Source organism: Populus trichocarpa, chromosome 11 (genome assembly GCF_000002775.5).
Source record: "Populus trichocarpa isolate Nisqually-1 chromosome 11, P.trichocarpa_v4.1, whole genome shotgun sequence".
NCBI classification, from domain to species: domain Eukaryota; kingdom Viridiplantae; phylum Streptophyta; class Magnoliopsida; order Malpighiales; family Salicaceae; genus Populus; species Populus trichocarpa.
Genome location: NC_037295.2, coordinates 2,850,002 through 2,865,250, shown reverse-complemented (window position 1 = coordinate 2,865,250; position 15,249 = coordinate 2,850,002). Strand labels below are relative to the sequence as shown.

The 15,249-nt window shown below is 34.0% G+C and overlaps 1 protein-coding gene across 2 annotated transcripts; it reads left to right on the top strand.

Annotated features, from left to right (window-relative positions):
- The first annotated feature begins 4,251 nt into the window (after window positions 1–4,251).
- LOC7495286 (receptor-like serine/threonine-protein kinase SD1-8) lies at window positions 4,252–10,382 on the top strand. Of its 2 annotated transcripts, none has more exons than XR_002976814.2 (7): window positions 4,252–5,702; window positions 8,478–8,615; window positions 8,722–8,909; window positions 9,026–9,236; window positions 9,327–9,564; window positions 9,740–9,805; window positions 9,901–9,987. XR_002976814.2 is itself a non-coding variant. In XM_024581437.2 (7 exons), the coding sequence occupies exons 1-7, from the start codon at window positions 4,421–4,423 to the stop codon at window positions 10,210–10,212; spliced, it is 2,520 nt and encodes an 839-aa protein (XP_024437205.2). In that variant the 5' UTR covers window positions 4,252–4,420; the 3' UTR covers window positions 10,213–10,382. The 2 variants fall into 2 exon arrangements, 1 of the variants encoding a protein (XP_024437205.2); XM_024581437.2 differs by having other exon boundaries at window positions 9,655–9,805; window positions 9,901–10,382.
- The last annotated feature ends 4,867 nt before the right edge of the window (window positions 10,383–15,249 follow it).

Below are 15,249 nucleotides of genomic sequence, written 5' to 3'. Positions count from 1 at the left end.
TCCAAATGTGAATGTATAAAGTTGCTATAATATTTTTCTAGACATTGGACTATGTACGAATATATCCCTTCGTGTATTTATAATATACTAATTATTTAACAAATTATTAGATATAAATATAAAATACTTAGGGGAGAGCTCGTCTTTCTGATTTCAAACATGGAATCTTAGGATCTGTACATTGACAAATGAATAGTCCAAATGAAATGAACAAGAATTTAAGGCAGAAAATTCTATATGGTTGGTATTTGTTGAATTTTGATGGCAAGCATGTCAAAAATAAGAAAAAAAAAACATTTTGACTATTAGTTTGTAATTATGTATTATTAGATTATTTCAAATATCAAAATCAATTATTAATTGCACTAAAACAGCCAAAAGATTTACTAACAAAAAATAGCATGAAAATGCTTATATTTTAGGTTAATTCAATGAGAAGACTATGCCAACTAGTCATTGTCGAATATTAAACAAGTCTAATGTTCTTCATAATTGGATAGGAAGGTGAGATCAACTCAGTTTTGTTGACAAATGATGAGCAAAAATAATCAAATTCAATGCTATAATTAAAATATAAAAGAATTCATGTTGTTGGTAAGCATCGGAGAGAGAAAATCTCTAACATCACAAAGCTTTTGTATAACAAACGAATTGAAAAGTCTATTCGTATAAAAAAGAATTCATATTTAACTTGTCATTCTCGTTCTCTTTCATGAAGAAGAACACTTTTTAGCCATGGGGTGATACCTTTCTTCCAGCCATTTTGAGAGGGCAGCACACGCTGCTTCTCAGGACTTGAGGGGATGCTTTATCACTTTTAATTAATTTTTGGCTTCAATCATTTCTTGCTCAACTTAATAATGAACTCATGTGTTCATACATATTTTACGAATATTTTCCACTTTCTTTTAGGAAAGTTTCAGCGAAACCTCGCATAAACCCTTAATGTATTACATATAGCTTTAAATTTATTTAATTTTCATATTTTGCATATTTTGCACCACCATTAAATCCTAGTTACTCCCTCCCCTCTCATGAAGAGATAAATCCTTTTTTTGTTATATTAAAAAAAATATAATACAAAGCTCACTAATAAAATTTTTAGAATTAAAATATTTTTAAATTAAATTAAATATTTAATTCACAAACTATCAAATATAAAAACAAAAGGATTATAAAATATATAAATTGGGTTATTTTAATCAGGTTTTAAATATTTTGACATGTTATCTAATACATTTGATTTATTAATTTACTAGATTTTTTAATCTATTATTATTTTTAATATTTTTATTATCTGATTTTGACAAATAAAATTTAATTAGATAATATAAATATTATAGATTAACCAATTTTTAATTTTAAGCACTGCTAGGTGGTGGGGAAACAAGTTTGTAAATATAACCGTGACCCTTTCACAGTCACAAATCCAAAGCCATTCATGAATATTAATTATCTTACTCTTTCCACCAACAATATTCTACAAAAAGCAAAAGTTGAAAGTTAGGTCACCTTCTCCCGATTATCACCCTCACCAAACCCCTCAAGAATCCCAATTTTCCCAAACATAGGATTTCCATTTTTTATATATATTTCAAATAATGATATTATTGCAAGAATTAGCTTGATGATTAAGAAAATGAATAATTTCACTTATTAAATCCTTGAAGAAACCCGACTAGGCACAAATAAACTCAATCCAACTGTTTTATGCTTTGTTTTTCTTTTTATTTTATTTCGTATAATGATATCATTGTGAGTATTAGCTCAATAATTAAGAATACAAATTAATTCTTCAAACCATGAAATAGATTATAAGAAAATATTTTTTTAATAAATTATTTGGTTTCAATATGTATAATTTTGATTTAAAAAAATATCAAAAAGATGGATTTAATCTTAATATCTGATTGCATGAAACTCGTGAATTGAAATTGGATTTTATATTAACTACCTATTTAACTTGCGCTCCATCCTAGGTTGTGAACTTTTTTGTTTTCCAAAACAAACATCAGGTATGCAGGCTATTTTAATGTGTTTTTTTACATAAAAAAATTCAAATTGTAAATTGAAAAGTCTATAAAGTATCTAATTAAATAAATCAATAATCATATATGTAAATAAATATGAAAAAAAATTGTCAATAATAACCAGAAGAGAAATTCAAAAGATTGAGAGATGGATTTAGATTAAAATATTAAATTACATAGAATGAAAAACTTACCCGATTGTGTTTATTATACTTGTTTATTTAAATCAATAAAAGATAATAAAAATAAAAATAGAAACACAAATCAAAAAAGGTATGTAAAACTCATGACATAGATCATGAGACTGATATAAACTCATATAAAACAAAGATAATTACAAAATCAATATTTAAAAAAGAAACTAATGCAGAACAATAAGATCGTAAAAGAAAATGAGAAAAAAAACATGCTGAACAACATTAACTTTTCAAACTCGTAACTCAGGTAATTAGACTAGAAGCACCACAGATGAAAAAAATACGAAGCCAAATCCCTAACAAATCAAACATCGAAAGATAAATTCAGGAAAAAAATCAATCACTCAAAAAGATCTAAAAAAACTTTAATTAAAAGAATGGAGGTGAAAATAAAATTAAAAAAATAAATAAATTAGAGGACAAACAAAAAATTTTAATTGGAGGGTTAAATTGAATTGAAAAATAGCTTTAACAAAAAGAAAAACAAATTAAAAGAATGGGGGTTGAATTAGAAAAAATAAAACAACATAAACTTTAATTAAAGAATGAAATTGAAAGCAAATAAAACATTAATAAAAGGGCCAAGGAAATAAATTAAAAATAAAAAGAATAAGGACCAAAATAAAAAAAACATATGGGAAATTTTAATTGAAGGACTTAATTGAAAAAAAACAAAACTTTTATAAAAAAGAATAAGAACAAATAAAAAAAAAATGAGGATTGAAATTGAAAAAGGAAAAACAAAGAACTTTGATTGAAAGATGAAATTGAAATCCAATAAAATTTTAACAAAAGGGCAAAGGAAATAAATTAAAAATAAAAAGAATAAGGACTGAAATGAAAAAAAAATGTATGAGAAATTGTAACTGAAGGATTAAATTGAAAACAAACAAAATTGTTATAAAAGTAATAAAAATAAAATAGAAATCAAAAGAATGAGGACAAAAATTGAAAAAAAAGAGAGGACAATTGTGCTTTTTTTTGGCAGGAGAGAGAGAGAAAAAAATACCACTGATTACAATTCGATTATTATATGCCGTCACACTCAACACAATAAGAAAAAGAACATGGTGGCGCTTTCAAAGATATGATGAAAGGTCATGTTTGAGCACTAGATGGTGTCGCACGCAACGCTCAAATGACATGGACCCCACCCACTTGCCGGCAGATAATAAGCACGTGCCAATAGCTTTATTGAATAAAAATTAAAAGTAAACATGAAAATACTAAAATAATTTCCATGACCTTATTAATTAAAAAAAAAAACTTGTGTAAAAGTACATGAGTACCATATAATACAAACTTTTTTTTTTTGTCTTTTCTATTGTCAATAATGTATTTTAATTGTATAAGACTAGGGGAAAAACCAAAAACACTCTTGACGAACAACTTAATAGTTTTTTGATCTTAGGAGTAAAAAAATATGCTTACTGTTTAAAAGCCTATAAAAAGTAAAAAAACTTTCGGTCAACAACTTTAAATTTTGTTGATCTTGAGAGTAAAAACATATTTTTATTATAAAAAATTGAAAAAGAATAACATACAACCCAATAATATTTTATTGACCAATGAGCCAATGAAAAAGACTAAAGCACCCCACGTTTATGACTTTTTTTTTCCACCCAAAGATAAAAGGATAAAAAGATAATTTCACTATAGTAATCCACAGTAAATTATATCTAGTGTTACAATGAAACGTCCATGCTTTATATATTTTTTATAAATATTATTACTCGATTATACTTTGAAGGAGTTTGAAAGTGTAGTAATGATTACTTTTTAAAATATTTTTTATTCAGAAATATATTAAAATAATTTTTTTTATTTTTAAATTCAACATATTAAAACAACCTAAAAAAATATATAAAAAATCAAGTTCTCATAAAACATATCTGTAACACAATTTCAAGGCAACTCTTTTGTCTATCTTACTGTAAAATAAAATAAGAAATAAAAAAAATGCATTCAACTCTTGATATAACATTTTCAAAGAAGATATAAAAAATACCAAGACATTAAAAAAAGCAAAAGTGTAAACAATCAAGTACACATGCATCCAAGTCCAAAACAGTCGGCTTTTTTCTCTTCCTATCAACCATTACCAAATGTCTTCAAGATAAAGAAACCAGAACAGCCCAAATCCAAATGTCTGTAAGAACACACAAGAGAGAGCAAACAACACCAAAGTGAAGCATGAAATCTATAACAACAAGACACCATTGTTCCATCACCACTTTGTTGTTCTTCACAATCCTTTCTTTCTTCACCTCAAAATTTGCCTCATCTTTAGACACCTTAACAGCAACAGAATCTCTTGTTAATGGCCAAACCCTCATCTCCACAAGCCAGGATTTTGAGCTTGGATTCTTCACTCCAGGCAATTCAAGAAACTGGTATGTGGGGATATGGTACAAGAACATACCAAGAACTTATGTCTGGGTAGCTAACAGAGATAACCCCCTCACAAACTCCTCTGGGACCTTCAAAATCTTAAATCAAAGCATTGTTCTTTTTGATCGGGCAGAGAATCTCATATGGTCATCCAATCAAACCAATGCAAGAAACCCAGTTATGCAGTTGTTAGATTCAGGAAATCTAGTACTAAGAGATCAAGAAAGTGACAGTGGTCAGTTTTTATGGCAAAGCTTTGACTATCCAACTGATACTTTATTACCTGATATGAAGTTCGGTTGGGATCTAAACACAGGTGTAAACAGGTTCTTGCGTTCCTGGAAAAGCAGTGATGATCCTGGTACAGGTGATTTTTCTTTCAAGCTAGAGTATCATGGATTCCCTGAAGCTTTTTTATTGAAAGATCAAGAAATAAAGTATAGAAGTGGACCATGGAATGGACAAAGATTTAGTGGTGTGCCAGAAATGGAGCCTGTTGATTACATGAGCTTCAATTTTATTACCAATCAAGATGAGGTATACTATTCCTTCCACATATCGAACAAGAGTTTATATTCAAGATTGAGTGTCACTTCATCTGGGCTTCTTCAAAGATTTGCCTGGGTTCCAGAGACACAACAATGGAGTCAGTTTTGGTACGCACCAAAAGATCAATGTGACGATTACAGAGAGTGTGGTCCATATGGTATATGTGACTCAAATGCTTCACCAGTTTGCAAGTGTATGAAGGGTTTTCAGCCCAAGAATATTCAAGCGTGGAATTTGAGAGATGGGTCAAGTGGGTGTGTCAGGAGGACAGATTTGAATTGCTTGAAAGATAAATTTTTGCACATGAGGAACATGAAATTGCCAGAGAGCGAAACCACATATGTAGACAGGAATACGAGTCTCAAGGATTGTGAATTGATGTGCTCAAGAAATTGTTCTTGTACTGCTTATGCTAACTCAAATATCAGCAATGGAGGCTCTGGCTGTGTGTTTTGGACTGGTGAACTCTTTGACATGAGACAATATCCAAAAGGTGGACAAGATCTCTATGTAAGATTGGCAGCTTCCGACATAGGTATGTTCATAACTCTCTCTTTAGTTTCTACTACTTCCTTTTGTTTTACTATTATTATTCTTCTTAAAATCCTCTAATTTCTCATAAATTGTTGAGCTAGGATGTCAAATGTATATTATTTGACAAGGAATTGTTTCACATAATCAAGTTAAACCACATATGTGACATTAACATGAATTAGATTCATGGGATTTTTTTTTTAAATTTCCACTAGTTTAATAAACTAGAGAAAATATATGAATTTAGATTATCAAAGCTGGTGTACGAAAGAAATGGTGTTAGGTCAGCAACATTAAATCTCTCATGTTAGGTAATAAATGGTGGGGATGCAAGGAAACTACCATTGCATTAGTGGGTCTATGAGTTTGCACTCACCTTGTAATCCAAGACTGGTATTGTTGCCTGTTTTTGAAGACCAAAAAGGCCAAAGACATCTTGTTCAACTCCCAAGTGAACATTGACAAGAAAAAACCAAATTGTATTGTGCCAAGATTTGCATGGAACACATTTTTTTTGTTTTAATTGCAATTAATAATCACATCGACATGGGTATGAACGAGTCCTTTTTTTTTTACTAGCCGTCCATTATTTGGTATTTTGGATCCTACCGTTAAGTGGGATCCACTTGTTTGAATAGGTCGATATCATTACTTGCCAGTTTTGATGGACCCTGGCAAAAGGAAAAAAAAAACTTTAGATTCCTCGAAAAAGAATTAAGTATGTTTATTTTTTTATATTAATACATTTAAATTATAAAAAATATAAAAAATACTTAAGTTTTAGAAACCGTCTGGGAATGCGGTGTAAACCGTGTTCCCAAAAAATTCAATTTTTTTTTTGTTTTTTTTGTTAAAATTTAATATAATTTGTATGTTTTGGATTGTTTTGATGTGTTGATATCAAAAATGATTTTTAAAAAATAAAAAAACATCATTTGCATATATTTCGGCACGAAAAGTTATTTAAAAAGCAACCACTACCACACTGCGAAACATACTTATTAGTCTATGGAAGCTGGCTTGACAATGTTGAAACCGAAACCAGAAAGTTTGCTAACAAGGTGTCAATAGTGGCTAGCCACCATCTGTTATTAGACCATGGTTAGGATATGGGTGTAGCTTAAATTGGACGACGATGGAGTTGGCTGTGAGGGTTAAGTTTTTGTATAATTGTAATGGTGAGAATACATAGCTGTCCCTTTTATGAAAGCTTATGTAATAATAGTTGCTTAAATAAGTGTGTTATCCCCACCTAAAAAAGGCAAGTCTGTGATATGAAAACGAAATAATTTTTTAAAGCATATTTATAAGATGCAACCTACTCGTGAATTGATATGTTAAGTTTTGATTTAAAAAAAAAACAATAATATTTTAAATGATGTTATTTTAGTAAAAAAATAATGTTTTCTACTAAGAGTCTAATAACTATTGTTTTTAAAATATTTTTTACTTGAAAATATATTAAAATAATATTTTTTTATTTTTTAAAAATTATTTTTACATCGTACTAAAATAATTTATACACATTAAAAAACACGTTTCAATCACTTAGCCAGAACAAGATATCTCTTGCTCATTCAAACCTTGAGTTTGGAGTTTGGTATTATCGAGTTGATGTGACAAGCTGAGCTATTCTGAGGACATATTATGGTCAAGGGGGCCCCATTTGATCGGCTTAATAAATCCCAACGCTCAAGGCCTGGCATTATTGACTTGGAGCCTGTTTGGCTCTGTGATTGAACCTGTATTTGACTAAATTTTAATTTTTTTTTGGCTAAAATTGAGTGCGGTTTATACTTTTTGGATTGTTTTGATGTGCTGATGTCAAAAATAATTTTTAAAAAATGAAAAAATATTATTGGCATGTATTTCAGCATAAAAAGCTATTTAAAAAGCAACTATTACTACACTGTCAAACAGGCTCTTGGTAGGTTGATACTGAGCCAGGATTGATAGTCCTTTGCATTCCCTTGCTTTTCAAACTTGAGATTGATGTTAAATACTTTAGGTGGGGATAATTATTGATTTCGACCCCACAAGCTGTTTTTCCTTTCCATAACGTCAGCCTTGTAACCTTTGTAGATGCTTAGAGCTGACAGCTACATATGAATTGTAGGGAAGAATATAATATCTCAGTTGTTTAGGCAATTTGTGTTCCTGGATTTAGTTGAGTTAGGTTGATGTCCAGCCACATTTCAGGCTTACCTGGCTAGTATAATTTGGAAAATGTTGTTGTCCAAACGTATATTCTGTTCAATTGTGATCCCATCTTGCTCATTTGCTAGGAAATTGCATGCTCATAGTCAAAACAGTGAATTGTTTAGGATCTCAGAGTAACCCCATGTAAATTTGGCCCTTGCATTGCTGTGTTGTGAGGAACTTCTTTGATATATGGCCTTAAATGACCTTAAAGTGAACTGTATATGGCTAGCAGAAATCACGGCTACAATGAAGCTTTTTCCCACTGTGGAAGAAAGCAACAGCAGAAAAGCAAGTAGGTGACCCACGAAGGAGTCTTGTTTCCACTCTCTCATGCCCCAGAATTGTAAAAAATTACTACTTGTTAGTCAGTGTTAGGTCAAGTGTACAAATTTCTAACATGGTCTTAACTACGTTGGCGAGAATTTGAGGGTGTGATGGATTTAGAGAATGTTAAAGTGAGTATCATACGCCTTAGAGGATCTTCAAGTCAAGGCCACGAACACCCTTGACATTAAATTGTGGAACTTGTCTAGGTTAAAACATAAACTTGAACTTACTAATTTGTTGTTTTCAGGTGATGGAAGCAGTGCTGGCACTATCATTATTGGCATTGCTGTTGGCATTGGCATTTTGATATTAGCACTGAGTGGCTTTTCCATATGGAAGAGGAAGAGATTGCTGAGTGTATGTAATGGAAATACACCACAGAAAGGTGACATGAAATTAATTTCAAGAATCAGTAAGGAAAAGTTTTGCATATCTACATAGCTGTAATAAATTTATCCCTCTTGCATTTGTCTTTCTATGTCCAAACCCAGGTCCTCAAGATAGAAGCCAAGATTTCTTGCTAAATGGGGTGGTTATAAGTAAGAAAGACTACACAGGTGAAAGAAGCCCAGATGAATTAGAACTGCCACTGTTAGATTTTAGCACAATAGCAACTGCTACCAACAATTTCGCTGACGAAAATAAACTAGGAGAAGGTGGTTTTGGTCGTGTTCACAAGGTAAATTCTTCGTAATGATACCATAACGCAGGATAAAAAAGAAAGAAACAAATTTCATTAGCTTTAATGCAGACCAATCATGTGATCCTGACAGAAAGTATGTGTGACAATGCCAGGGTAGGCTAGTAGAAGGCCAAGAAGTAGCGGTGAAGAGGCTATCGAAGAATTCTGTTCAGGGAACAGAAGAATTCAAGAATGAGGTAAGGTTAATTGCAAGGGTTCAACACAGAAATCTTGTTCGACTGCTTGGTTGCTGCGTTGAGAAGGATGAGAAGATACTTATTTATGAGTTCATGGAAAACAGAAGCCTCGATTTTGTTCTTTTCAGTTAGTCCCTTCTAGCCTTTGGTGTTTCTGTGCATCTCATAGATAGGATTTGAATTCAAGCAACTTAATTTGGTAACCATATTGTTACAGACAAGGCAAAGAGCTCTTTACTCAATTGGCAAAGGCGCTTCAACATAATTTGTGGGATTGCTAGAGGACTTTTGTACCTGCATCAAGATTCCAGATTTAGAATTATCCACAGGGATCTCAAAGCAAGCAACATTCTACTTGATCATGAATGGACTCCAAAAATATCAGACTTTGGCATGGCTAGAATGTTTGGTGGAGATCAAATACAAGCAAACACCGTGAGAGTAGTGGGAACATAGTAAGTCCCCAAATACATTTCTTTAACTCATTTCAAGGCAGCAAACCTCGCTTACCTCTTTTTAGCTGACTGCTGTATTGGTTAATGTAGTGGTTATATGTCTCCTGAATATGCAATGGATGGACTATTCTCAGCAAAATCTGACGTTTTCAGTTTCGGTGTTTTGGTTTTGGAGATAGTATGTGGGGAAAAGAACAGGGGGTTTTATCATTCATTCAGTGAACTTAACCTTCTTGGACATGTAAGTATCATAAGGCTGCAATTTATATGGTATTCAGTTTTCTTTGAAAATGAGAAATTATTTATCAACGAAAAATTGAACTGGCAACATTGCAGGTGTGGAGGCAGTGGAAAGATGGGAAGGGATTGGAAGTGTTAGATAAATCAGTTGGCAATTCATATAGCCCTTGTGAAGTTTTGAGATGCATACAAGTAGGCCTCTTATGTGTCCAAGAGAAAGCAGAAGATAGACCAACAATGTCTTCTGCAGTGTTAATGTTGAGCAGTGAAACCGCAACAATGCCCCAGCCGAGAACCCCTGGATATTGCCTTGGAAGGAGTCCTTTCGAAACCGATTCATCTTCAAGCAAACAAGATGAATCATTCTCTGTAAACCATGTTACAGTTACAGTGCTAGATGCTAGGTAAAAGAAACTGCAGACCTCTTCTAGCATATTTGTATAATCATAGATTTTGGTATACCTCACTAGCTGTTGTGATTTACAGTTTTTGTGTATCAATGCATCTTCTTTCGATAACTAGTTTGGGATATCCATTTTTAATTTATAGTTCATACAAGCTATAAGCTACTTTGGAAAGATTTTTTTGTCACAGGTGTATATATAAATTGAAACACAGACATGAAGTTATGAAATGCTATAATTTTCTTGTCATGACATGTAAATCAAAATACAATATGCTTCATAAGTGCTGTGATTCACAGTTTTTTGATTATTAACCATAGGTCCAAGATGCTAAATTACATTAAAACACTCTCCAATTTAACACAAACTATCGAATAATAAAAAAGAATCAACAACTTATTACAAAATATTAGATTGGCTGAATGATCAAGAAAGAATCAAAAGCTCCTAATCTTGGCAGGACAAAATAAGAAATTAAGGGCAACAATTATACCTTTTCATTTACATCAGCGGTGTTATCTTCAGTGCTTAATTTCTCAGCTTCTTCTTCAAAATTACATGGCTTTGCCCGCACTTCATCATTATCCGGCATACTTTCATCCCACCATTGATTTATCTCCTTCATGCTGTTAAAGTAATTGAGATCAACTACAAAAAGGAGGCTACAATTCTGAATAATCTGTTTATTATGAATGCATAGTGTTAACCTAAATACAAATAAAGTATATATAGGTCAAACTGAAAGTACTATTCTACCCTTAATAAATAAGACTACATAAATATTATTTAACATCTCCCCTCAAACTCACGATGCGGCAGCTACAAGCATCGAGAGTTTGCCAACCAGAAAACGAAAACGAGAGATGGAATGCGCCTTGGTAAAGAAATCTGCAATCTGCAAGGAAGAAGGAACAAAAGGCAAAGCAATGGTGCCATGTTTGAGATGATGACGAGTAAGATGACAATCGATCTCAATGTGCTTAGTGCGCTCATGAAAAACCGAGTTATGAGCAATCTGAATAGAACTCTGATTGTCACAATACATAGGAGTAGGATGAGAAAAGGAAATTCCCATATCAGCAAGTAACCAACGTAGCCAAACAATCTCTTTGGTAGTAGATGCCATGGCACGATATTCTGCTTCGGTGGATGATTGAGAAACAATAGATTGTTTCTTGCTCTTCCAAGAAATAAGAGAATCACCTAAAAAGATACAGAACCCGGTAACAGACTTGCGATCTGTGGGATCACTACCATGATCAGCATCAGAGTATGCACGCAACTCCAAGGAAGAGGTGGATGAAAGTAACAGACTCTGAAAAACTGTACCCCGAAGATATCGCAAAATACGAAGAACAGCTGCCCAGTGAACAGTAGTAGGAGAAGCAACAAACTGACTAACAACATGAACAGCATATGCAATATCTGGACGAGTAATGGTGAGATATACCAAACTCCCAACAATAGTACGGTATAAAGTAGGATCTATCAAAGGTAAACCATCAGAAGAAGAGTACCTCGCGTTGACCTCAATAGGAGTATCTACAGTCTTGTTATCAGTAAGTCTAGCCCGCTCAAGAATATCTGCAACATATTTCGACTGAGAAAGAAGGTAACCTCTAGGTGAGTATGCTACCTCAATACCCAGGAAATATCGAAGATAACCCAAATCCTTCATTTCAAATCGTCTAGCCAACTCTGTCTTCAAAACTGAAATACCATCAATATCATCACCAGTAATAATCATGTCATCAACATATAAAGACAGAATGATACGACCTGCATCAGTGCACTTAATAAAAAGAGCAGAATCATGACTGCTAGAAACAAAGCCAAGAGACGAGATCACAATAGAGAATTTCTCAAACCAAGCACGAGGTGCTTGTTTGAGACCATATAATGCTTTCTTAAGCTTATAAACATATCCAGAGTCATGTGAAATACCAGGAGGGGGTGCCATATAAACTTCTTCTTGAAGATCTCCATTCAAGAATGCATTTTTAACATCAAGCTGAGAAATATGCCACTGACGAATCGAAGCTACGACAATAAGAGTACGAATAGTAGTCATTTTGGCAACCGGGGCAAATGTCTCCTCATAGTCCATACCATACTGTTGAGAGTATCCTTTTGCAACCAGCCTAGCTTTGTATCGCTCAATAGACCCATCAGAATTAGTCTTGATCTTATACACCCAACGACAACCAACAACACTCTTACCAGGAGGTAGAGGAACCAGATCCCAAGTATCTGTCTTATGCAAAGCAGAAAGTTCCTCATCCATAGCTTGCTGCCAAAGCGGATTAAGAATTGCCTCTTTATAGGAAGAGGGCTCAAAGAGATAATGAATAGAAGCTAAAAAGGAAGTAAATGATGAAGAATAACAAGAATAAGCAAAATCTGGTAGTTTTGTGGACTTACGAATGCGGATGGACTGACGTGGAGGTGGATCCACAATCTCAGATGAAGCTTGAGGGGCTGTAGATGAGAATGGAGCTTCAGGTGTGCCAGAGAGTAAAGTACCAGTACCTGCAGAGTTATGAGTACAAATTGATCGAACATAGGGAGAGGTATCATTACCAGAATCTTCAGAAAAAGGATCTATATGAATAAGATCAGATTTTGTCAGGCTATGAGTAGTGGATGGAATAGAAAAGAAAGGTATATGCTCAAGGAAGACAACATGACGAGACACATAAAGTTTCTGAGTTATTGGATCAAAACAACGATACCCCTTTTTACCTTCACCATAACCCAGAAAGACACAAATAGCGGATCGAGAGGATAGCTTATTGCGTTCTACATGAGGACGAAGAACGAAACAAGTACAGCCAAAGACTCTAAATGAGGAATAATCAGGGACATGCACATATAGCTTTTCAAAAGGAGATAGACCCGAACTATGAGAAGATGGAATTGTATTAATCAAACTTACAGCAGTAAGAACAGCTTCTCCCCAAAATTCACTAGGAACAAAAGCAGACAACAAGAGAGAATGAGCAGTTTCGACAATATGCCTATGTTTTCTTTCAGCTACACCATTTTGTTCAGGAGTATCTGTACATGAAGTTTGGTGGATGGTTCCATCTAAGGCAAGCATTTGACAAAATTTATTAGAGGTGTATTCCCCACCCAAATCACACCTAAAGCATTTGATCACAGCAGAATGTTGAGTTTTGATAAGAGCTCGAAAAGCTGCATATATCTCAAAGAATTCAGAACGATGTTTCATTAAATAAACCCAACAATAACGAGTATAATCATCAATAAAAGAGACATAATATCGAGACCCTCCTTTTGTGGAAACAGGAGAAGGTCCCCATACATCAGAATGAATCAAATCAAATGGTGAAGATGAAACAGAAATACTTCGATTAAAAGGTAAAGCAGAAAATTTTGCCAGTTTACATCCACTACAATCAGAAATGTCACAAGTTTTCAAATTTCCTAAAGCTCCTGTGGATGCCAAAAATCTCAAACGAGAAGACGAAACATGACTTAGACGGGAATGCCATAAATAAAAACTAGAAATTGAAAGACTCAAACGAAAGGAAGACAAATCAGCAGTAATAGCAGCAGCGGCAGCAGCAGCAACTGGCACTTTTAACTCATCCAAAATATATAGCCCATTCTCCCTACGGCCTGTCCCAATCAGCTTCTGAGACTGCAGATCCTGTACACAACAAAAAGAACCAGAAAACATGACTAAATAATCACCAGAATCACATATTTGACCAACAGACGCAAGATTCAATTTGAGTTTTGGAATAAGATAAACATTAGGGAGAGACAAGTGAGGTGTGACAACAGAACCAACACCTGCTAAGGGCATAGGAGTGCCATCAGCAGTCATAACAGGAATGGAGGACAAAGGGGACACTGAGGTAAAAGATGAGGAATCTGGAGACATATGATGTGAAGCACCAGAATCCAAGACGCATTCAGAGTGTGACATACCTGAGGAATTATGAGGCAACTGACCTATAGAAGAAGCGGACATTGCTTGTGGCTGCAAGGAGAGAAACTTCTGAAATTGCTCAGCTAAAGTATTAGGATCGGTAATAGAGCCTGGGGAAGCTACTGCTGCAGTATTGTGGTGTGGTGGTTTATAACCCTGAGGTGATCGATGAGCATTAGATTGTGACTGACTGCCAGACTTCCAAGCTTGATTCTGCTGTCTCAACTTAGGACACTGAGCCTTCCAATGACCTTTCTGCTTACAGAAACTGCACTCATCGAAGCCAACCCTTGTGTAAGGCTTGTTCTGATTATTAGAGAATGGCTTAGAAGGTACTGCTAGTACAGAAGGATTCGAAGCAGAAAGAATTCCCTTTTCAGAATAAGACTGAAGACGTATTTCTTCAGCCAATAACTCACTGACAACAGAGTCAACAGAGGGCAGTGGAGAACGATGCAGAATTGAACCTCTAAGTCCTTCGAAATCACTGCGAAGTGCTGTTAAAAATTGTACCAATCGTTGCTGCTCTCTACGTTCAATATAAGCACCACATGCTTTTAATTCTGCCGATTCTGTAAGAGCCAATTGATCCCAAAGATCTGTCATGGCAGAATAGAACTCCTGAATACTCATATTCTTCTGGTGAAGAGCTCGTATGTCATTCTCTAACTGATACTGTTTTGCAAAATTTGATTGCGTGAATAACCGTTGCAGATGATCCCAAACCTCCTTTGCTGTCTCATACTTTGCCAACTGTGTACCTATAGAATGCTCAACAGAATTGTTGATCCAAGTAATGATCTTTGCATTGTTTGCTTCCCATGTATCTATCGAGACAATATCTCCTTCTTCAGTATTCTTAGGTACCACATAAGTTCCACTAACATATCCCCACATCTTCTTACCCTTAAGAAAATTTCTCATTACATAGCTCCAATACGAATAGTTCTTCCCATCCAACCTCACACTCACAGACTGAAGCGAATCATCTCTTTCAGTAGCCATAATCAACAATCACAAAGAACCAGAATGCAAAAGCAGCGGAAAACAAAATACCAAATTGCAGAAACTGAACAGAGATTG

Excerpts from the sequence above, each read along its gene's own strand:
- LOC7495286 (XM_024581437.2), top strand. The coding sequence starts at position 4,421 with ATGAAATCTATAACAACAAGACACCATTGTTCCATCACCACTTTGTTG. Across the intron at positions 8,616-8,721 it reads TGGAAATACACCACAGAAAG|GTCCTCAAGATAGAAGCCAA; the intron begins GTGACATGAAAT and ends GTCCAAACCCAG. Across the intron at positions 9,565-9,654 it reads GTGAGAGTAGTGGGAACATA|TGGTTATATGTCTCCTGAAT; the intron begins GTAAGTCCCCAA and ends TGGTTAATGTAG.